Genomic DNA, 23785 nt, shown 5'->3' with positions numbered 1-23785 from the left:
CTTCTCACCCAACCCCCGGCCCGCAACAATATATACACATATACATAAAAAGAGCCATGTGTGTGTGCGCGAGTGCCAGACCCCTCCATACCTTTAGACCCTGAAGACAGTTCAGAACTTTAAGACTCAACCCCCCCCCTCCCCCCAATGACCTCCAAAACACTTAAGACCCCAATACCCCTGAAGGCCATAAAGACCCTTTATGACCCATCAGATTTTCTCCCCCCCCCAACACCCAAAGACCCCTCACCCACTCTCCCAACACCCAAAGACCCCTCACCCACCCCACCCCCCCTCCCAACACCCCCGCCCCACCAACACAAAAACAAATTTGGTCTTGGGACTGAAATGTGTTTTCTGTCTTCACACAACACAGTGGATAAAAATATACCACCAATCGCATCAAAATACAATTCTTCCTCACAAAAGGATGACATGATCAGAAAAGATATTTGAGGATTTTTACTTTGAAAAACAAAAAAACTATTTTAAAGAGAGTCAAGATCAAATCATGATTTAAAAAAATAACAAAACAAATAATCCTGTTCAATCCACACAAAAATCTTCCTGACACCAAAATATATAATAAACAATTAATCACCCGCACAAAATGGAACACACCCCACAGCAATTCTCACAAGCATTATGAACTACTCCTTAGAAATCCATGAGTTGGCAGCAAAATATAATTTTCTCAACCGAATGTTTTGCATTTTGTGGAAAATACGCAAAACTCAAAACCAGTTCACTTGATCGGATTCTCACTAGTGGCAAAACGTGTGCGTATATAAACTCGATAACTGCCAAAAAAAAAAAAAACCTTCGAACACACAGACACACAAAACACTTGTATGGTCTCTCCGGCTGGTTGGAATCTCCACTTGCAGGTTCAGGTGGAACACTCCTCCCAGGACTCAAAGTATCCACCTCCATTTCAGTAAAATATCAGGTTTCATGGACCAAGTTGTGAGGTGTTTTTCTCAAATTTTTATTCCGACTCCTTTTTTCAGGATCGTGTCTGACGACGAGACAGCTTTCAATTGTAATTAGTTTGGAGTAATATTCACCGGGAAATTTTTTTTTTTTTTTTGAGTTTGATGATGTTTGAAAGATGACGAGTAGGCAAAGGAAGGTTTGCCTACAGAACACTTGTATGGCTTCTCCCCAGAAGACATTCTTTGATGTCGACATAATGATGACTGAGAAAAAAACCTTAGAGAACAAAGAACACTTTTATGCCCTCTTAGACCGTCGCCTGAAATCTGTATCGTGCATTCTCGTGACAACATTCTAGGAGCAACCTGATTTTTACAAGGTTATACGTTTTCAATGAGCTGAACAATATTCCACTTGTCCCCAGGCTCGAAAGTTGCGCATTCGCCCACAATCAGGGTTTAAATTTTCCGCTTTGGGCCTTAGTTCAGCTATCTGACGCCAGGCAGACATTTCGGTACCTCGGCATCAGGTACATTTGGTGTGCAGCTCGCTATACGTGTGCTCCACTCAAAGCCAGGTCCAAGATGGCTGCGCCCATAGAGAGGCGTTGCGTATGTCACGTTTTGACGACAGAAAAGGACAAAATAACTCCATTTTCGGCTTTCAAAATAACTCCAACATTCAAGCTGTTTCTTGGGCAAAATTCAGTGAGTGCACCAAACGATGGAGTGTTCTCACCGGTAGCGAGCGCAATATTACAGCTGAAAACGCTGCAGTCATTTTGAATGACCCCACTGACGAGTTTGGCTATCATCGGAACTGCTACAAACAGGAGGTAAACATTAGCATCAGGGAGCACAGCAGCATTTACGATGATTGTCGAGTGAATAAAGGTTCAAACTTTTCTTGCTGATGATAGCTGTGATCAATTTGCTTCATTGAAATCTGTATAAACTGCTCATATACCTGAATTTATAGTGATTGATGAACAGGTCACGGATACTATTTAGCCTTACGTCCTTGTCATCAAATATTCTAGCGAGTGGACCAGTGCTCGGTGAGGGGATATCACATCATACCACAGTTATGAGTCGTATTATTAGGCCATTTCATCGTTAAAATAAAATTTCACCCATCGTAAAAATTTTGGCTGAATACAGGAACACTGGCTGAGCACAGTTTCATCAACTCTAGTATCTCCTATCAGACTGGTAATAAAAGAATGTTATCATTTACAGCTACTGCGATGTGACCAAAATCCAACACTGTGAGAAAAAGTTGCTGCAGTCTGAAGATGATCATGTTGATATACCAGTTCGAAAATCAAGGCGGTGCACTACAGAACAACCACCCTCAAGGAATCCTCATGTTCTACCATACGAATGCCTAATTTGTAAGACTGACAAATGGGTCAGACAGTCTAAAACTGGCTACAAGTGAATATGAATCAGGTAATATTGTCATACTAGTGTTTATAATTTTTTTTCTGACTGTGAAACAGAGGATAAATTTTGTGGCTTATCTGAATGAAAAATTCTGTAAAATTATATTCTGGAAAATAACTTGAAAAGTGTATTTGTTCATTGTCTGCAATGCTGCACTGTAAATGTCATTATTTCAGGAGGAAATCTTTTGCGGGCAGCAGAGCTTCTGAATGATGATGAAATATTAGTCAACATTCAAGATCGAGATATGGTAGCAATAGAGGCAAGATAGCACAGGTCATGCTACAAGGATTACACAAAGGTTGGTCATCACATAAGCCCTAGTTAATGATTTTGCTTCACATCAAGAGTACATAGGCACTTAATTTTTTTTTAATTTTGGGGAAACCCCACTTGTCAAAAGCATAATTTTCCCTGCCCCTACATTCATGTAGTTGTTGTAGGGATCTGCATGATAATTAATACCACACCATCTATTTTTTCAGGTGTTATACTCCGATGCAAGTACCAGCACCACACCCTCAGACACAACATTAGCTGTCTCCAGAGATTTCTGCCACAAGTATGTGGAGGAAAAGATAATTGCTGAAGGAAAAGTGATGCGACTGACCAAACTACAGAGTATCCTAGTACGAATGCTCAAGGCCAAAGACATTGGAGCATTTGCTCGGACATCATATTTAAAATGTAAATTGCTGCGGAATTACCCTGTACTCAAATGTTTCCGACCTTCTAAGCTGAATGGGAGTGGTATCATTTATTGTGAGGGAAAGGAAACCATGTTGCTCGATCAATGGGAGTCCAGTAGTGCTGATTCGAGTGAAAGGGATAGTGCTGCGACTGTTCAGGTATCTGAAGGTGAGGACGAGAGCGAGAGTCGGCCTGCGAGTCGACATTCAGTCGGGGCCCCTGACGGTAACGAATTGTACAAACTTTACAGTGCAGTTATGATTGTTAAAGGGTCACTTCAGGATGTGTCCGCGATAGATTGCCCTTGGCCTCCGACATCTGCTGATCTTACCGTCGATAGCGCGAGAAACTTCGTCCCTGTCGAACTGTATAATTTCGTATCCTGGTGCGTTGGTTTAGCGGTGGACGATCCGACGCTCGGCACTTTCACGTGAAAGCGAATCTAAACTTTTGGCCATTTGTCAAGATATTGTCTACTTGGCTTCGCGGGGTTAAAAATAATAATAATAATAATAATAATAATAATAATAATAATAAAAACTTACTCCCAAAGCACTCGCATTAGGTATGTCTATCTGCCATTTGACTGGTTCGGCGCGTTTGCTATCCCTAGTCAATAGATTGGGTCACTGTGATTCAGCGAATACGGTTATCGCCTTGGAGACGAGTCTCGCTGAATTGCAGTTGTCTTCACAGCCAGTACCCAAAGGTTTCGCTGAATCTGTACCTAGCATTTCTGTGTGGGACAACATTGACTACAGAGAGGAGACTCGGTCTGGAGCAGGCAACACTCACTACACAAACGGTATATTGGTCCAAGCTAAAGTCCGTGAATCGCCAGAGACTACGCAAAGACAATCGTTGAGAAAAGGTATTCGTTCATTGAACCCGCCCATTAAGGAAATAGAGCAGTACTTTCTGAGGGAAAAGAGAGGTCCCTCTCCCCCAGAATCCGTGTGAGACTGTGCGAATGATCCTGAAACGTCACAGACATTTCATACCGCTCTCCAGTTCGAGATGGCATAGGGTATGTGCAAAATATCATCCGTTTCTCTGTCATCGATTCCTAGTTGGAGCGCGTTTCACTGTTTGCTGAACAGGAAGAAGAAATTTGACAAATCAGCAATGCACTATCTGCCTGTTATTGAGCATCCACCAACCAAACTCTCCACGGTCAAAGAAATCTTGAACAGGAGCTCCGATATTTGTGATTGTTTGAAGCTTGACTGCGTGGTGTTGGTTTTCGACCAAGCCATTTACAGTGAAGTTCAACAAATACGATGGACTGATGATGATCTTTTCAAGCGTTTTGTCGTTCGTCTGGGAGACTTTCACACAACTATGTCCTTTTAGTGGGGGCTCTTAGCAATTTTACCGTTACAAGTCGGAAGAAAGCAAAATTTTTTCCATGCAGCTACATTACCCTATTTTAAAGATTTTTAGTCGTGGAGCCACTCAAAAATGTCAACCTCTGCCGAAATTCGGAAGGCCCCTGCATCATCCCGTGCTCCTTTTCTGCTGGAGGAAGGGCTTAGAATGACGACCACGCCTCTGATGTGCTCCAATTCTGATGGAGGAACAGCAGAACGCTCCTTAAAATGGCGGCGGTAAGTCAAAAATTTGAATTCTCCGACATCACCTTCAGTGTCAAAATGCAGAAATGTGAAATATTTCATGATTGCTTTAGTGATAATGTGAATCATGTCAACAATTTATGTAACAGCATGCAACTTATTGACCACTAACATAGTTTTCGGACCAGTTTCATGGCTCAGTTGTCAGCCTTCTCTTTTTCGGCTGGATTCAAACTCTCGAATCCAACACAAGTCTCGATATCATGCCCCTTTCGAGATTTTGTGGCCTAAACAAACGTTTTCTATACCAGATAGGATATCCAACAGGTTTCAGAACACAAGTTAGACATAACTTTGGAAGTGTTATGGGTCAAAATGAGCAGCGATTCTCGGGTCACTGTGCATGAATTTTGTTTCGGGCGGAGTCTCTTGCGATCTTTTTCGCTTTGTTAGATTTGATATGCCAAAATATCCCTTTTGACATCCTGAATCCCAACAAGTTTCAGGATTTTTCGAAATTCTTATCGGAGATGAAAAAAATGCACGATATTAAAATATTTTCTTCTACTGTCTGTTCAACCTGCTAAGAAGTGATATCCGGTTAATTTTCTCCACAGGCATTTATCTTATTGGTATGAAATTTCACATGCAAAAAAGCCCCATACAAAAAAGTTTTCCAAACATGCTATATTAATTTTTCAGAAATCAGTATGAATGCATTTCTAAATTGAGAATTTCCAAAAATTTAATATGAAGCTTGTTAAACATTTTTTCAAATTACATTTTTGGACAGGAAGCCTTTTGGAAAACGTTTTGCTCACATGCACAAACTCATCCATGTGAAATTTCATACAGATGTGGAGAAGATGAACCATATATCATTCCTTAGCAGGTTGAACGCCATTTTAAAATCAGTGACCATCACCTATTGACCTTTTTCAGAATGAATTCACCACAACATTTGATTGATCAAGATGCCTCATCTGCTAGCGTCACACAAGCGAAATGTTGAGGTGTCCGGCTGATGATCCTATCATACGCCAGCATAATTGGGATGCCAACAAAAATTTCATCAGCAACGTGCGAGAATTCAAGGCGATCGACAGTCTACCTGTGACTGTTTATTTTGGAGAGGTCACTGTCAGTGACTTGATCAATAATTGTGCTGTCTGGCACAAGAGCTGCCATGCTAAATTCAACAACACCAAACTGATCAGAGCGAAAAATGGTGCCGCGAAACGATGTCTTGTTGAAGCTGACGAGACCAATGAACCGAGACGGTCGAAACAATGCTCCATCGCCCCAGATGTCTGCATGTTTTGTCTAGAGGCTGGTAATCTCCATCGCTTCAGTACCAAAGAAGCAGATCGGCGGCTCAGTCTTATGGTCACGGAGCTTCAAGAAACAGAATTGCATGCCAGAATGGCTGGTGGAGACCTCACTGCTATTGATGCCATGTACCATAAAAATTGCCTCACCAACATGAACAATAAGTATCGGGCCTACAAAAGGAAGGAAAACGCTATGCTCAACATTGATGAGCACGTGAATGAGTCCCGGGCATTCAGTGAGCTTGTGTCGTACATGGAAAACTGCATGCGAAATGATTCATGTGTGATCTTCAAGTTGTCGGATTGCATTCCTTATATGTTGATCGACTGGCGAGCTTTGGGATTCATAAAACTGTCAATACGACACGGTTCAAGCAGCAGACACTGGATCATTTCCCTGATTGCCATGAAGAATTTGATGGCCGTAATACCATCATAATATTCGATGACTGCCTGAGTGTTAATGAGGGATGCCACTAAAGCTAGGAACTTTAGTGAAGGTGCAAGTATCCTGACGAAGGCGGCTCGTATTGTCCGTGAAGACATTTAATCACAAAACCTTCAAATTCGACGAGAGCTTCACAGAAGGATGCCAGAAGGATTCGACACCTTCCACCGTGAGACATCTCATATCCATGATTTTGTACAGACCCAATGTCAGCAATCGGACTCGGTGTGATTCCCAAGCTTGCCTCACTATTTCACAGGCGGTTGTCCTGAATGCTCAAAAGTCTGGAAGTGACGGTACAGTGACTCAGCAACAGCGTGATCGAGAACCACCACTTCCAATCTACATTGGACTTGATATACACACGCAAACCAGAAGCAAGAAACTCATCAATGGCCTGCACAGCATGGGTCTCTGAATCTCCTACAAGAGAGTGATGGAGCTTGAAGAAGGGTTGGCTTTTTCTGTTAGTGAGCGTTTCCAACGGGAAGGCGTGGTATGTCGAGCTCATTTTCGGAAACATTTGTTCACAACAGGAGCTCTTGACAACATTGATCATAACCCGTCGTCGAACACTGCTATTTCATTCTTCCACGGGACAGGAGTCAGCCTTTCAGAATCTTCAAGAAGAGGATGTTGGAGAGCTACGACCGACCTTTTTCACAACACCTGCGGCAGGACAAGAGCACAAACTTCCTAACAGTTACGCATCCGTTCCACCTGTTTCTCTGCAATTGTCTCGAATAGAGATTGGGGCCTATGAATCCCGTGTGAGTAATCATGATTGCCTGAACGTAGCTATGACCCAAGAAGTGTCTTGGATAGAACATTCTCTGCCAGTCCTGAATAACCACGATGTTGACGATGATGAAGTGGTGAGCTGGAGTGCAAATCATGCTTCTTTACAACCAGAGCCGAAACATCACGCTGCCCTGACTGGTTTGTTGCCGCTGTTTGCAGAGAAGGCTGCAAGTCTGGCGATGCTGAAGCACGGGATGGACATGATAAAAGAATCTATCCAGTACCTAAACCCCGGCCAGATTCCTGTCATCGCAGCAGACCCACCGCTGTTTGCCCTGGCGAAATGTATTCAGTGAAAATGGCCACTTGCTTATGGAAAACGAGTTTTCGTCGTTATGGGAGGTCTGCACATTGAAATAGCTCTCTGGAGTTCACTCGGAGATATTCTCGCAAATTCTGGCTGGACTGCAGTCTTGGTCAACACTGGTGTAGCAACTTCAGGCAGCGCACAATCATTCCTGACTGCTTCACATGTCAAACGAACAACGTAAGCCTACCCGTGCTGACTCAACAGACGTAGACAGTACCCAGTTTTATCATGAATCTCACTTTGTGTGCTTCATTGGCCTTTCTTTAACAGCCCTTAAAACAATACTGCCTCCATCATTTCAGACATGCGCACCAAGTTACCGCATTGGCATTATCCAAACTACAGCGAGATGCCTATCTACTTACTGGAGGCATAGATAACGAGGAATCTAGACGTACGTGGAGAGACGGTCTGCTGCAACGGAGCCCGACCTTTTATTTCTGGGATCTAGTTCTAAGGTACGTTACGAATTCAGTCAGTTTCTCAAAAAGTTGAACCCCATACCTTGCCTACTGTAAACCTGAGCAGTGCATTTCATTTCACTTTTAGGTGAGAACTGCTCGTTAGCATGTTTGTGAGAGCTCACTGTGAGAGGAATTTCTCATTGTACATCGATGTCCTCGACGAGTTGACGCCTCTGTTCTTTGCCTTGGACCACGTGAACTACGCTCGCTGGACCCCAATTCATATCCGGGATATGAAAACGCTGCAACACCAAATTCTCAAGCAATTTGTCGAAAATGGCCAATGGGTCGTGAACAGAAGCGTTGCCAAGTTCTCTGCCGTACAAGTGGATCAAGCCATGAACACGAAAACAAGATTGCAAAGGGTTCTGGTGGAGCGGTGGGCCTGACGGAAAATCCTACAGCATTCAGGTACATATAAAGGTTCACACAGTAGTGAATTCCATCTAGTAAAGTAGCCATTATATACAAAAGTCCTAAAACTTCATGACTTGCCTTTTTCGGAGATGGATGTTATCAGGTCCTGAACTCGCTAGACTGATGGACGAGTTTGAAAATGAGTACAAACATCAAGAAACGCATGCAGAGTCGCATGAACACCATGAACACGGTCTCGAGGCACAAAAGAGATTTCACCAGCATGTGACAAGTTTATGTGACACAATATGTCGTGTGGGGAATCCGTTTTTGGACGATTTTCCTGAGTTCGTCACCCTAGAGGGAGATAGTCGTAATTGTGCCGAAGATTGTGTGATTTCCAATATCCTGAGTTTGGAGGCTACAGGAAAGCAGCCGTACCAAGACTTCGTGAAATGTGTCATCGAAGAGAAGACCCGCTCAATTCACGAAACCATAAAATGAAACTCCTAGGCCCTCTTTAAAACAAAGAAGCTGAAATCGAAGTCAAAGCAGGCCAAAAAGGTGAAGGTGCTGCAGAACGACGTGTCACTCTTCGGCCGACTTTATGTCTCTGCCCAAGAACGCGACGGAGATCTGAGGCAATTCTTCAGACACGAAACGCATCAGTTCCCGCCTTCGATCTCAGACTTCGGGAAACTTCACTTCGGCAAGAAGTCAGACCTGCTGCCGTGCATCGACATCGCTGATATGGTCAACGAGCTGCCGCAATCTTATGACTGCAAAATATTTGATATTTGATGCAAAAAAACAATAGTCCATGCCCTCCCGCGTGCAGCCGCTGTGACATTCGACGATTGTGCTGACAAGGTCTTCATACCCTACATCCTTCAACAGCTTCATAACAGCGGTAGGGTTGATGTTGTTTGGGATTCTTACATCAGCGACAGCATCAAGGAATCCACAAGGGAAAAACTTCCGAGTTTATGCAATGCACTTGGGATACGAGACCTTGATCATGTTTCAGATGCGATGCTTCCCCTGGGTTTTTTGTCCATCCATCTGACAAATTGAGGGCAACATTAATTGATATATTTTGGTATATGTGGATTGAGATTAAATTCGCAAACATACTTCTACTTCGAGTACCTGAACATTAATGTGTTCTGCACTGATTTTCAGGGGAGTCAGTTGTGTGCAAGGGTTCACGACATCCCATGTCAGATTGTAACCATGAAAAGGCTGACACGCGAATAATGATCCATCTGATCTATGCCCTTGAATACGGCTGTGGAAGTGTCTTGGTACGTACTGTTGATACCGACGTCGTCATCATTCTCTGCGGTATGTACCATGAGTTGAATGAGAAACATCCCGACATGGAAATATGGATTGGATTTGGAATGGGGAAGTCATTCTGCCTGCACAGCATCAGTGCCATCTGTGAAATCTGGGACAGCGTATGTCCAGAGGACTCTTGATGTTCCACGCTTTGACTGGTTGCGACACATCAGCTTTCAAAGGAAAGGGAAAGAAGTCAGCCTGGCAGACATGGAAATCTTTCCTGACGTTACAGAAGCTTTCATATCAGCCGCAGACCATCCGTTTGTTCTTGCTGAAGTGACATCGCAGCTTCTCCAGCTGATCAAAACCTTTGTGGTACGGCTGTACGACAAATCCAGCACACTGACAAGCGTCAACTACGCTCGTGTGGCTCTGTTCTGCCGTAATGCAGGCCGATTGGAGAGAATTCCACCAACGCGAGTAAGTATTGACTACACTTCGACTTTCATCTTGTAAATGTATACACTCCATGTCGGACATCTTGTGAAATATGTATCTGTTCACTTTCCAGGATGCTCTCCACCAACACTACAAGAGGGCGACGTATCAGGCTAGCCTGTGGGCTTCCAGTGGCGAACACCCCAGTTGCGATATCCGGCTGGTTATGGATGGATGCAGGGTGAGACAGGATGGAAGCCGAAATGGATCACCATTCCTCAGGTCTCGCAAGCCTGTAGGGAACTTGTCAAGTGCGCGTGCACCAAAGCATGCCGAACTTGCAAGTGTGTCAAGGCTAACCTCCAGTGTACCGCTCTTTGCAAATGCCAGTGCAAGGAGTAAAGGTCTGTTACCAGTCTCTGCAGTTCAATTCCAGGATATCTGGAATTATTGATATTCATGTACATATCTCCATTTACTCTTGTCCAAGTGGAACTGCGCAGACCAGAGGGTCGCTTTCGGTGGATCCAACGGTTTCAATAATTTATAGGTACAATTAACCATACAGTCCCTCTATCGGACATTCGCATGTCGTGAGAAAATTACTTTATCCGATGGTACTAACGCATTTTCACAAAATTTGTACTTTCAAACAATAATTGATGATATTGACATGTTTTTGACCAAAAAGTTGGATTCAATTTTTTGAGCTCTATGTTTGACCTTGAATGTACTTTAAACATTAATCCAACATGAATCACATCAGAAATGTATATAAGCCTTCACCTGACTACATGTGGTTACCAAGATGTATGGTCATTTTGAGACATACTCTCCCAGTTATGGCATTCTAGTGCAATTCGCATAAATTATGAGAAATCTCTATTTATCTTGTGTAGTTGAAATGGATTTTCATATTAATTCCATTTTTAAATCGCATAATTCTGTATTATTGATGAGGTATTCGTAATTACCTAAGAGTAAACCGGATAGATATCAGTTATTTCTTCACTTTGCAACCAAAAACGTAAAATCGACCAACTTGACCTTTGACCTATATGTTTGACCTTGAAAACTGACCGTCAAGGTCATATTTGATGTGGCTTCACGACTGAAATTAAAGCTTGTGTCCAGTTGATGTTGCATACAAAATTTGGTGCTCTCTTCCGTCATGCAACGGTATGGCCTATATTTGGACCTAAGAGCCCCCACTATTTGTCTGTGATTGGAAAACGCTTTGTGGACAACGGCCTCAAAGACGTCTTTATCAAATCTAGGATCGTTGCAGAGGGATCTCTCACTGGAGTTATGAATTGACACCAGTACAACCAGAGCATTCAGGGTCATAAAATAACGTTGGATGCCCTTATGTGACTTCGGTTTGAGGCGTTCATGGATACTTTGAATGATGACGACGAAACAGCCGCTCTCAAGGTCATCGGTGATATGAACAATTCGTTCCCCAGTTCTGACTTCATTATTCTGACCAATGGTTCAGAATTCAGCGGTCTGCTTATGACCTATAATGACCATTTCGAGAATGAGACGCACACATCCAACCTTTGACCTGTGGTCAACATACATCGATATGGTACAGACACTTATTTTGTTCCTTCGAGCGACCCGGGAATGGAACTGGGAGTTGCACTTAGCGGCGTTACGCGAAATGCTACCTTGGTACTTCACGTATGACTGCCCGAATTACGCGAGATATGGAACAGCGTACTACGTTGAGATGTGTGCTCTGCCGTACATGCATCCTACTGTCAGTATGGCCATCCCAATGCCGGGCCAATGGACCGTGCAACGCACGGGCGGAGAGTTCACATTGATAGCCTGCGACCAGGCCATTGAGCAAACCGTAAATAGGGACACAAAGACGCCCGGCGGACTGACTCGGAATCGTGGCACCACTCAGAGATGGATCCTTAGTCAACATGAGAGGGCTGCCATAGTTCACAAGTGTGAACGTATGACAGCGGCAACAAGAACCGACGGTGATTCTTCAGGGAAACTCCGCAAGGCGCAACTTCAAGCAGATGAAAATGCAGTCCAGGACGTCATTTCACTGCTTCGCACAATGTATAATCCTTTTGACAGTTCCCATTTCGAACTTTTTAACATCAGTTCCGGCGTACCATGTACCATGAGTTGACTCCAGAACCACTCCAGAAGCCAGCTCCGACATGAAAAGTACGAAAGAAGTTGGCGAAAAAGGTCTGCAAGACTTTATCGCCTGACATTTGATGGAACGGTCTGAACAGTTTTTCGCGCCGCTGAAGGCGAATAAACTCAGAACGTTTTCAATGGCTATGAAGACCAAGTCTAAATCGGGATCTGAAATTTCATTGAGAAATGATCAGAAGTTCATGGCTCGAATGTTGATTATAGCCCAGAACAAAGGTCTCGATATGCGTACGGTACTGAGTCATTCATTATCTCCTGTTTCTATGCCTCTGTCCTCAGATGACGCGTCCTTATCGAAAAAGAATAAGGCAGATTTTCTACACGCTTTAGAGTCCAATGTACCCGAATGTTTGGTAGAGAAGCTCCCTGAAGGTGCACTTATCATTGATTTCATGGGACTTATCCATTCCATGAAGAATGTCTATGATACATTTGGTTCCTTAGCCGACGGTGTCCTCAACAGAGTGCTAGAACTTGCCCATCATTTCAAAAGTTCTCGTGTTGATCTTGTGGCGGACACGTACCCAACAATCAGCATCAAGAACTACGAGAGGTGACGGCGTGGATGTGGCGGTGGACAGATCGTGAAGATATTTAACAAGAATCAACGACTGCCTGTTCAGTGGCCCAAATATCTGCGCATTTCTGAAAACAAGGTTAGCCTTGTGAATTCCTGTTTGCCCACTGGTCAGACTTGACGAACGCCAAACCTGCAAACATTTGCGTGTTCCCCACTCATGGAAATTCGTGCCACCTTTTGCAGTTCAAGGAACCGTTCGAGGTCCGTGTGGTTGACGAAGTAGAGTGCGACCATGAGGAGGCTGATACGAGGCTCTTGCTACACGCTCTACACGCATCACGAGACAACCACAATGTGATCGTCCAAAGCCCAGATACTGACGTAGCAATGATTGCTCTATCCCTGAAAGAGAGCATACCTTGCAATTTATACTTTAATACGGGCGTCAGGAACAAAAAACGCATTATAGAACAAAAAAAAATTCAGTCATCTCTGGGGTACTCGGCGAAGGCGTTAATCGGTCTCCACATATATACTGGTTGTGATAGCACCAGCACATTTCATGGTCATAGCAAGAAAAGAGCACTGGATTTTATGAAAATCTCTGCAACATTCATCCGTACATTTACTGAACTCGGTAAGGACTTTACCCCGTCCAGTAGTCTAGTGCAGGGCCTGGAAACCTTTGCATGTGCTTTGTACGGTCATGTAACACTGCGTGATCTGAATGAAGCGCGGTATACCTTATTCTGCATCAGTTCCTCTTTGGAAAGACGGCTTCCTCCAATGAAAGATGCTCATTATCAGCACGTACTGCGGTGTGCGTATCAGGCTAGCATCCACAGGAGATCACTGGAGAGATGCGTTACAGCTCCTTTGCCTGAAGGTCATGGATGGGTTGTCAAGGACGATGACTTGCAGGTAAAATGGATGGACCAGAGCCGTGCCCCTGATGCCATATTGGATGTTGTCCACTGCAAATGTACCCAGTCTAAAGGCGACAATGCCCGCTGCTCCTGCAACAAGGCAGGACTGTCATGCACAGACTTATGCGGCTGCAAAAACTGCATGAACCGTTCTGAAACTCCTCGTGAAGCGCAAATCGAAGCAGATGAACCCGAGGATGACTGGACAGCAGTGTGATGCCCTATGCTCTCTGTCTAATTTTCCTGGCCCCGACTAAGTTACGTTTCATATTAGTAATCATACTACTGCGTAGTCTCTGTGGATCCGACCCAGCAATTCAACCTTAATTATATAATGCATATTACATACTGTAAAGAAGACTTCAGAAAGCCATTTCAGTGTGAATGCGGCTGATCTGGTAATCATTCGCTGTCGAGCAAGGTCATTTGGCTCTACGATTCTAGGGTTGGTACAGTGCCTCTTCAAGGACTACATTAGCTAAGTAGACATTTGAACATTAGTTTCACACATGTATTTGCAGTTGGCATCTCCATTACTAGTACGTGCCCGTAAAAAGAAATAAATAAATATTCCAACCGCGAGCAAGAAACAACAACCACACAGGCCGTTTCTTCGCTCTCGCGTGCCCGTACGTGCGTGGCGCGGAAGTTCGCATATCACAGTTATTATGATTCGCAATTTAGGTTTTAATGGCCAATTATTCAATTAGCGCCAACGTATTTTACCTTTTCGCAATGTCATCACAAGAAAAAACAAAAAGAGAAGAGAAGAGAGAAAAAAAATTTACTTCCTAGTTCGGAGCATACCAGCACTCTGATGTTACCGAAATTTATGCACCGTCTAATATGAAAACGATCATAACTTGGGGCATTGTGTTTATCTATAAATGCGCATAATAAATCAAGAAATTATTAGAATACACGAAGTCATCACTATCCGGAAGCCCGTATGTTGGAACCCGTAATGGGGAACGTGGCTGAGCTTCCCTTCCCCATCGGCCACGCCCACGCAACGTGTCTTGTCATTGGTTTGGTAAATAAATGCCCATAACTTGGAAAGCATTTGTCCGATTAATATCAAACCTTGAAAAGGCACATCCTCAGGTCCCCAGCAATATATCTGGCAAGTTTCAATTAGATCGGACCAGTGGTCGTCGAGAAACAGCGGTCACTCACACACACACACACACACACACACACACACACACACACACACACACACACACACACACACACACACACACACACACACACACACACACACACACACACACACAGCTGGAATTATAGATAGATTAGGCACTAACAACATCATTTATAGTTTCGGACAATAAAAACCCTATATAATATTTTTTCCACCATATTACTCTGTTGCGTTTGTAACTTCATCGTCCACAAGGGCCGTTTCACCTCTAAGAGCTCATACACCTTTAACATGCAACTTACGCGTCTGGGGACAAGCAGATTTGGATTCAGCGCCCCAGAATCCTTCGGAAATTGACGAAACAAAGTTGCCCCCAGAATGTTGTCATGAAAATCACTTTCTAGGCCCCGTACGGATTTCAGGCGACGGTCTATTTCCCATTGGTTGTTATTTCTATCTGCGAGTTTCAGAGGATGGAACGGAGAACTCCTCGGTCTCAAAGCACATCAACGTGTGTGCGTGTGCGTACTGCTTTGTCCACACGTAAGTGGGTTTCAGGAAATGGAACCACCTCCACCTCCATTGTGAATTAGTTTGAGTGTATTTAATTTTGGTGAATGACAAAAAACATTGGAACACACAGCACACTGGTACAGCTTCTCCTCCGTATGAATTAGTTTGTGTCTATTTAAGTTTGACAACTGACGAAAAACCTTAGAACACACAGAACACTTGTACGGCTTTTCCCCTGTGTGAATTAGGTTGTGTTTGTTCAAGGTTGATGAACAACGAAAAACCTTAGAACACACAGAACACTTGTACGGCTTCTCCCCCGTGTGAATTAGTTTGTGTGTATTTAAGGTTGATAACTGACTATAAACCTTAGAACACACAGAACACTGGTACGGCTTCTCCCCTGTGTGAATTAGTTTGTGTTTATTTAAGTTTGATGAATGACGAAAAACCTTTGAACACACAGAACACTTGTACGGCTTCTCCCCCGTGTGAATTAGTTTGTGTCCATTTAAGGATGATAACTCGCTAAAAACCTTAGAACACACAGAACACTGATATGGCTTCTCCCCTGTATGAATTAGTTTGTGTCTATTTAATTTTGATGAATGGCAAAAACCCTTAGAACACACAGAACACTTGTAGGGTTTCTCCCCTGTGTGAATTAGTTTGTGTGTATTTAATTTTGAAAGCTGACTAAAAACCTTAAAACACACCGAACACTTGTGTGGCTTCTCCTCCGTGTGAATTTGTTTGTGTCTATTTAAGGTTGATGACTGACTAAAAACCTTAGAACACACAGAACACTTGTATGGCCTCTCCCTCATGTGAATTAGTTTGTGTCTATTCAAGTTTGATAAATGATTAAAAACTTTAGAACACACAGAACACTTGTGCGGCTTCTCCCCCGTGTGAATTACTTTGTGTCTATTTAAGGATGATGACTGACGAAAAACTTTAGAACATACAGAACACTTGTACGGCTTCTCCCCAGTGTGAATTAGTTTGTGTGTATTTAATTTTGATAAATGACTAAAAACTTTAGAACACACAGAACACTTGTACGTCTTCTCCCGTTGGTTGTCATCTCCATTGGTGGGTTTCAGGTGGAACATAGTCCTTCCAGGACTCAAAGTATCCACCTCCATTTGACCATTTTTACTTAATGTTGATGAACTCGTGACCTCTTGACAACACTTGAACGGCTTTCTTCACCATGCAAATTTGTTTACGTCTCATTAATGTTGATTGCGGAAAAGGTTCAGGAAGAAGAGCATGTGTTCGAAGTTCCTCCTCTGTGATGTTGAAATGAAGCTGAAAAGAGATAAATAAAAAGAGCAGAGAGAACAGACAAATCGAATATTAAACAAACAAACAAACAAACAAAAAAAACATCACACAAAAATCCCTTTTCACAAACTATCATTCATTCAATTTCCACCACTGATATCGCACAACAATAATAGTGTAATGGTTCGGAGGAATCCCAAAGAGATCCTCACATAGTTAAAGCTACCTGTAGTTATTTCATAGTATACTGTTTAATTAAACTGTCAAGTCCATGTTGATCAGTCTGTGTTGCAACTGTGTAGTTAGAAACCCAATGTCATTTTTCTCATTCTATAAGCCACTTGCCACATCTCACAGCATCACGAGTACATTCTCCTCACAGATGCCCCTGAAACTGCTTCAAACAGGTTTCATGAATGCCGGAAGCAATACAGTACACTGCGCCAAAACCCAAGGCTGTGACCTTCTTCCCATGGACGGGGTGGGGGAGACTTGAGACAAAGGCGGGAGGGCTCTATAAAACGTTGAAGAGGAGAACCAATGCATTTTAGTCAAAGGAGTGGTTTTAATTTTGAGAGCGGAAGAAAGACAGGCTCAGAGACTCAGAAATGGGGAGCTGCAGAAGGTTTCTGGACTTGTTAGGCTGCTCGCTTCTTCTTTGCACGTCCGTGAGGGGTCCTTTGCATTCTCCGTCCTTTCTTTCCCTTTGCTTGCTTTTTCTTCTCTATCAGGCTTTGTGGCACTTTTCCCTTATTATCTTTGAAGCAACTCATTTAGCCACCTTCTCCGGTGGCACAAATCCACCCAAAGCGTTTCTTTTTGCCACTTCCCTTCCCATTTTATATATTCACTTCACAAATACTACCCATCGCTTCACTGACAGGAACACTAAAGGGGGGGGGAGGTAATAGTAGAGGGTGGGGAGGGAGAGAGGAGGGTGGGGGAAGGGAAGGCAGCATGAGGGGGGAGAGAGAGACAGAGACAGAGAGCCAGGTAGATGTGCGAGGGTGCTGCACTATCTTGGGAGTGTGCTGAGCAAGAATGGGACAGAGAGAGAAAGAGAAATGGGGAGGGGGAGGGTGGGGGGGGCAGTTAGCAGAGAGAATAGCTTCAGAGTCTTTCTGGACTTAGAACTGACAGAACCATTAATCTGTCAGTTCTAACTCGAAAGTCATACTGGTACAGCGAGAGCGATAGATTCTGACCTGTGTTGATTTAGTACTGTTACGTTTGTGGGGGTAGATGGAGGAATCCCATCATGAAGATAGGATTGTATAGTATAGCATGGTCCGTGGACAGGTAGGAGACATCTCGATGTAAATTAAGTTGGGAAAACGGTGAGCTTAAGATTGTTTACATGTCACTACATGGGAAGTGGGTGGGGAGGGGGGGTGGTGCTGTGTTAACTAGAAAGGGGCTAAGGTGAGTTTCTCCCAGTATGTGATTGCCCTGTGAACTTTTCCTCGTTTTTGCATTTACGGGGCTGGCCATAAAAAAAACACAAAAATACGTTCTTCCAACAACAACATTTTGGGCAGGCTAAACCCCAGCTCCCTGGTTTCGTAACTCGCAGGCCACATCCCCAAGGTTCATGATTGCTTGAGGTGACGTCATAGGGAGCATGATCAGGCAGCAGGATCGAGTGAGGAACGCTGTTGGAAAAGAAGGGTCGCTCTTGCTTCTTACTCGGCATGGACAAAAAGCTGGGCGTTTCTCGTGCTAGTGTGAATTTGCCCGTGTGCTGGAACAAGATGCTAGCCATTACCTGTTTGGCTCTGTCGTCGAGTTTGTGCACTTTGGGAGGAGAGGAAGAGAAGGAGAAAAGCGCGTCTGTCAGTTCTAACTCGACAGCCTCCGTTGTTGTATGATCGAAGAGGAAGGCGGCACTATTTTTACTGTCTGCGAGCTGAGTACTGAGAGGGAGTGGTGTTGGCAATTTTGATCGTGAGAAGGAACTGTAATGGCGGCTTGTAGGCTCTTAGCGTTGAGGACCGCCCACACGTATAATCTCATGTACGTGGCCACAGAGAGCGACTTTATGACATTTTGTGTATTTCCCGCGCAGTGAATTTGAGGTTTGACGACTGCAGGGCTCCCAAACGTCATCTCTGGATGCAAAGCTAAGTGCCGGCATGAAGGAGGAATTTGTTGAATTTCCTTGTGGGTTTGAGAATAAACCCGTGTGCTTCTGTTCTGGTAAGCACTCTCGCAGCTTTCCATAATCGCCAAGAATTTTGGCTGTTCGCCTCGGAGTTAAAACCGTTCGGCTGTCCGTCCAGGCTGGTGTATACCAGTTGGACACGACAATACCAACACTGATCTCGCTTTAAAACAAAATCATTTTTAATACATGTTGAAGTTGGAAGTAAAATAACCATTGTCATTATGCGGGGGGGGGGGGAAAGCCCCATGTGGGAATACTTTGAAAAATTACTGTCATTGATGTGTATGTCAATGTATGAATACGTAATGGCCAATAGCGTATTTTTTGAACCTGCGTAAAAAAAATTCATAATTTTCGTTTTTAAAAAAAATAATATTAATATACCGGTCTTCACCCACCGGTATATCGATAATCGAGAAAAAACAAACAAACACATACCGATGGAGCCTACAGAGCAGTGAATGCTTTAGCGTTTTGTCACTTAGTTGACAACATGCAGGAATCACCTCCAATGTGGCATCTCATCCTCTGTTTCTCTCAATTCATAAGTGGCAGACCATTCGGGCATGGCCGCAACCTATTCAGTCTCAACTCTCTGACATAATTTATGGCATTGAACAACAACATTGATTTGCAGAATGAAATGCTTTTCTGAAGCAGTGACAGCAGATTCCAAGGTACTACCTGTATCTAGTCAAGTGTTGAAAAGCAGTTCTCCCTCCATCCCCAAGCAATGCAACACAATGGCATGCCATCAGATCTCAAGCAAGGCCTACCCAGCAGCATCAAATGACAATTCATCAGCTCTCAAAAACATTTTCTTCCAAGTTGGGAATGGAAAAGCAGATTTTCCCCATGCAGGACAGAAAAGGACCAGGTAAGGAGACAGAAACCGTTATAATAATCACGAATTTTGTTGCGTTTCGAATAAATCGGATCAACAAACAGGCTTCAATAAATCGTTGCCATAGTCTTTCTAACTCTTGCTTCTACTTCTCCCGAATCCGTAACTCAATCACCAAATGCACTTAAGCGTCCAAATAAGGATTGGCATTTCCATTGTTAACATATGAACAGGACACAATGGTGTTTGCACAAACTTTTAGAGGTTATTGGCTCTGGATTAAGCAAGGAAATAACTTCACCAAGAAAAGCCATAAATGATCAATGATGCAGATGACGATGCAACAAATTTCCCCAAAAATAGAGGAAGCATCATGCAGCATGAAGGGTCATCTTGCGAACCCCAAAAAATGCATGCGGATGTCAGGGGAGTGCTTCTCCAGGAAGTTTTTCATTATGTGTTGGAAAATATCACAGTGTCCTCCAGTGCCATGCTTGTAATGGTGTGGGTGAGGGGCTACTCTGCATGACACGAGGGTGGGGGAAGTGCCCACATGAATCTCCTCCCCACTAAGTCTTGCGTGTTGGAACCTCACGGTTCCCCCTGGGCGAGCAATCCACCATTTTATTTCGTTAAGTTCCTCGGTGCTCTAAAACAAACAGTTAAAAGCTTTTAAATGGAACAAACAAGCGAAGTGCACTATGCACAGAAACTTTGAAATTTCCTTTCACGACTCAGTTCCGAATCCAGCTCCTGCAGGACCAGTGTTGCTTGCACACCACCCAAATAAATAACAAGTACTGGTACATTCAAAGAATAATGCCCCCATGGCAAATAAATAAATAAACAAGCAGTCATAGACTGGTACTTACGAAATCGTCAACTTGACCTCTGACCTTGTCTAATAAAAGCTGTCTCTAGAGAAGGTAGCGACGCAAACCAGAAGTTTTTACGATGATTCTGTACCAAACCATCAAAAATCGTAACGTCGACCGAAGCAAAAATCTCCATTTCTCCACGCATTTATTTTATCAAAGTCACAAAACCGTAATATTCGGCCATCCACCAACAATCTTTACATAATCCGACGGCTCAGCGAGTCAGGCATGCGAGGATAACCTTTATTGGGATAAAAATGACTTTTAAACACCATCTTTATCGAAAACACCGTCAGCGCGCACACGCAAAACCTTTACGTGACTCAATGACGCGTCGGCTCGAGCGCACCGCATCACGTGACGACCCGTGACGCGTCGAGTGAAATATTTTTTATACAATCTTAAAACGTCTCCAAAACATCAGATCTTTACCAGAATTTCGACAACCGAGTTTTAAGCGTCCGAAGCGATCGCAAAAACTGAAGACAAAATTAAAATCGAAGTTAAAACGAACTCGTAACGTCGAGCGAAGCAAAATTTCCATTTCTCCACGCAATTATTTTATATTATTTTATCAAAGAAACAAAATCGTAATATTTGGCCATCCACCAACAATCTTTACATAATCCGACGGCTCAGCAAGTCAGGCATGCGAGGATAACCTTTATTGGGATAAAAAAATGACTTTTAAACACCATCTTTATCGAAAACACCGTCAGCGCGCACACGCAAAACCTTTACGCGACTCAACGACGCGTCGGCTCGAGCGCGCTGCACCACGTGACGAGCCGTGACGAGTGAAATATTTATTATACAATATCAAAACGTCTCCAAAACATCCGATTTTTACCAGAATTTCGACAACCGAGTATTAAGCGTCCAAAGCGATTGCAAAAACCGAACACAAAATTAAAGTCGAAGTTAAAACGAACACGTAACGTCGAGCGAAGCAAAAAATACTCCATTTCTTCACATTAATTTAGGGAATTATGTTTGACCTCATTGTTACCTTGACCTTTGACCAATTTTGACCAAAATCTAATCAGCGCTAGCCATTACCCTCCTGAATCACGTGGTGTAATTTGACATTGGTAGCTTCTTCCGTTCTTGAGTTATCGTGCCTACAAACAAACAAACACACAACCAAACAAACAAACACACAACCAAACAAACAAACACACAACCAAACAAACAAACACACAACCAAACAAACAAACACACAACCAAACAAACAAATGGAAGTGATCAATATACTTACGAAATCTTTAGATTTCGTAAGTAACAAACACACAAACAAACACACAGAAACGGAAGTCATCAATATACTTACGAAATCTTTAGATTTCGTAAGTATATTGATTAATTTGAAATCTTTAGATTTCGTAAGTAACAAACACACAAACAAACAAACAAACAAACAAACAGAAACGGAAGTGATCAATATACTTTTGAAATCTTTAGATTTCGTAAGTAACAAGCAGTCATAGACTGGTACTTACGAAATCGTCAACTTGACCTCTGTCCTTGTCTAATAAAAGCTGTCTCTGGAGAAGGTAGTGACGCAAACCAGAAGTTTCTACGATGATTCTGTACCAAACCATCAAAAATCGAATGTTTGACCTCACTGTGACCTTTGACCGATTTTGACCAAAATCTAACCAGCACTAGCCATCACCCTCCTGAATCACGTGGTATAATTTGACATTGGTAGCTTCTTCTGTTCTCGAGTTATAACTTTTTTGGGGATGTTTGACCTCACTGTGACCTTGACCTTTGACCGATTTTGACCAAAATCTAATCAGCGCTAGCCATCACCCTCCTGAATCACGTGGTGTAATTTGACATTGGTAGCTTCTTGCGTTCTCGAATTATCGTGCATACAAACAAACACACAAACAGAGGACAGAAGTCATCAATATACTGACGAAATCTTTAGATTTCGTAAGTAATAACATCCTCCAGCGCGTGCAATGCCACCTTGCAGCACATGGAGTCGTTATTGGGAGAGCGGTGTATAATTATTGATTAATCGATTGAAATAAATTCAGTTATAAAATAATTAAATTATCAATCAATTGGCGAATAGCATACCTCAACCACCACCGCTTCCTCCGAATCTGTAACTTTTTGAAAATTAATTTATTGAAAAACGAATAATTCATCGATTAATCAATAAATTAAAATACCCTTCGTAGCCAAATCATATTTGGTCACCGTCATGTCCAAGTATCAGCTTCAGAGCTCAAAAAATATGCCTGAGATATCGCCAGGATGGTAAATAAAATAAATAAGTAATTAATGAATCGATAATAATTAAGTAATCAATCAATTAATCGATTCATCAAAAAATTTAAAAATCGCATTTTTGCCAAAACACATCTCAACTTCTGTCTCCAAATTGCAGCTTCATATCTCAGAGGATGGCTGAGATATCGCCCGGACAAACAAATAAAGGAGAAAACAGAGTGCTCCCTTCCTTTGGCGCTCGGCGATGACGTCATGCGCGGCCCAGATATGGAATTGGGAGGGAGCAGGTACAAAAACACACGGGCACGAGACCCGAATGGACACGTCGAGCGGAAGGAAGATCGACGATCACAATTAATAAATAAACACTTACCAACAAGCTTCAATTCTCTTTGGACCATCAGGGTTCAGGATGTAGGTGCGTTCACGTCCACACAGAGCAGCAAGTCTCGGGAAATGGGAGAAACAATGCAAAAAGGTTCGGATTCTGGTAAAAGACGGAACAAATACCCTCAGAGGCGCGAACACAAGTCCCCACATGGACCCTTCCCCGCACGTGACTCCGTGGGACCACTGACGGGAAACGTCCACGCAGCTTCGGCCAATCGCAGCGCTTCGTCTTGCCAACGATGCAGTCCAATGGCGAGCCGCAATCTTACAGCTTCGTCTTTCCAAGCAGAGTCCCGCCCCAGGCGATGACGTCACACCGGTAGTGATGTCACGATATTGAACTTTTTTTTGTTGTTGTTGAGGGTTGAATGGCGCTATCAGAGCCAAGAGGCTCTATCCACGTCACGCACCAGAATCTGGTAAAACGCTTCAAAGGCAGATACATTTTGAAGGGATCTCCCACATTCCTGCCGAAATTTTAATACCACCTTAACGAGATAGAGCTAGAGCATGAGATAGAACTAGAGCACGAGATAAAGCGAGAGCACGAGATAAAGCGAGAGCACGAGATAGAGCCAGAGCACGAGATAGAGCACAAGATAGA

The 23785-nt window shown here is 43.2% G+C and overlaps 1 protein-coding gene and 1 pseudogene across 1 annotated transcript; one reads left to right on the top strand and one right to left on the bottom strand.

The window, feature by feature from the left end:
• Positions 1–1050: 1050 nt before the first annotated feature.
• On the bottom strand, positions 1051–23486 carry LOC147031886 (uncharacterized). Its single transcript, XM_085868612.1, has 2 exons — positions 23165–23486; positions 1051–16682 (listed from the first exon to the last, which is right to left on the bottom strand). Exon 2 carries the CDS (start codon positions 16514–16516, stop codon positions 15410–15412), a length of 1107 nt encoding a protein of 368 aa, XP_085724738.1. The 5' UTR covers positions 16517–16682; positions 23165–23486; the 3' UTR covers positions 1051–15409.
• On the top strand, positions 6861–11644 carry LOC147031887 (uncharacterized; annotated as a pseudogene).
• Positions 23487–23785: the final 299 nt, after the last annotated feature.

Source organism: Eptatretus burgeri, chromosome 2 (assembly GCF_056783735.1).
Source record: "Eptatretus burgeri isolate ZD-2024b chromosome 2, Ebu_testis_v1, whole genome shotgun sequence".
NCBI lineage: Eukaryota > Metazoa > Chordata > Myxini > Myxiniformes > Myxinidae > Eptatretus > Eptatretus burgeri.
Note: the sequence above shows the minus strand (reverse complement) of the source record. Positions and strands in the feature narration are given on the sequence as shown.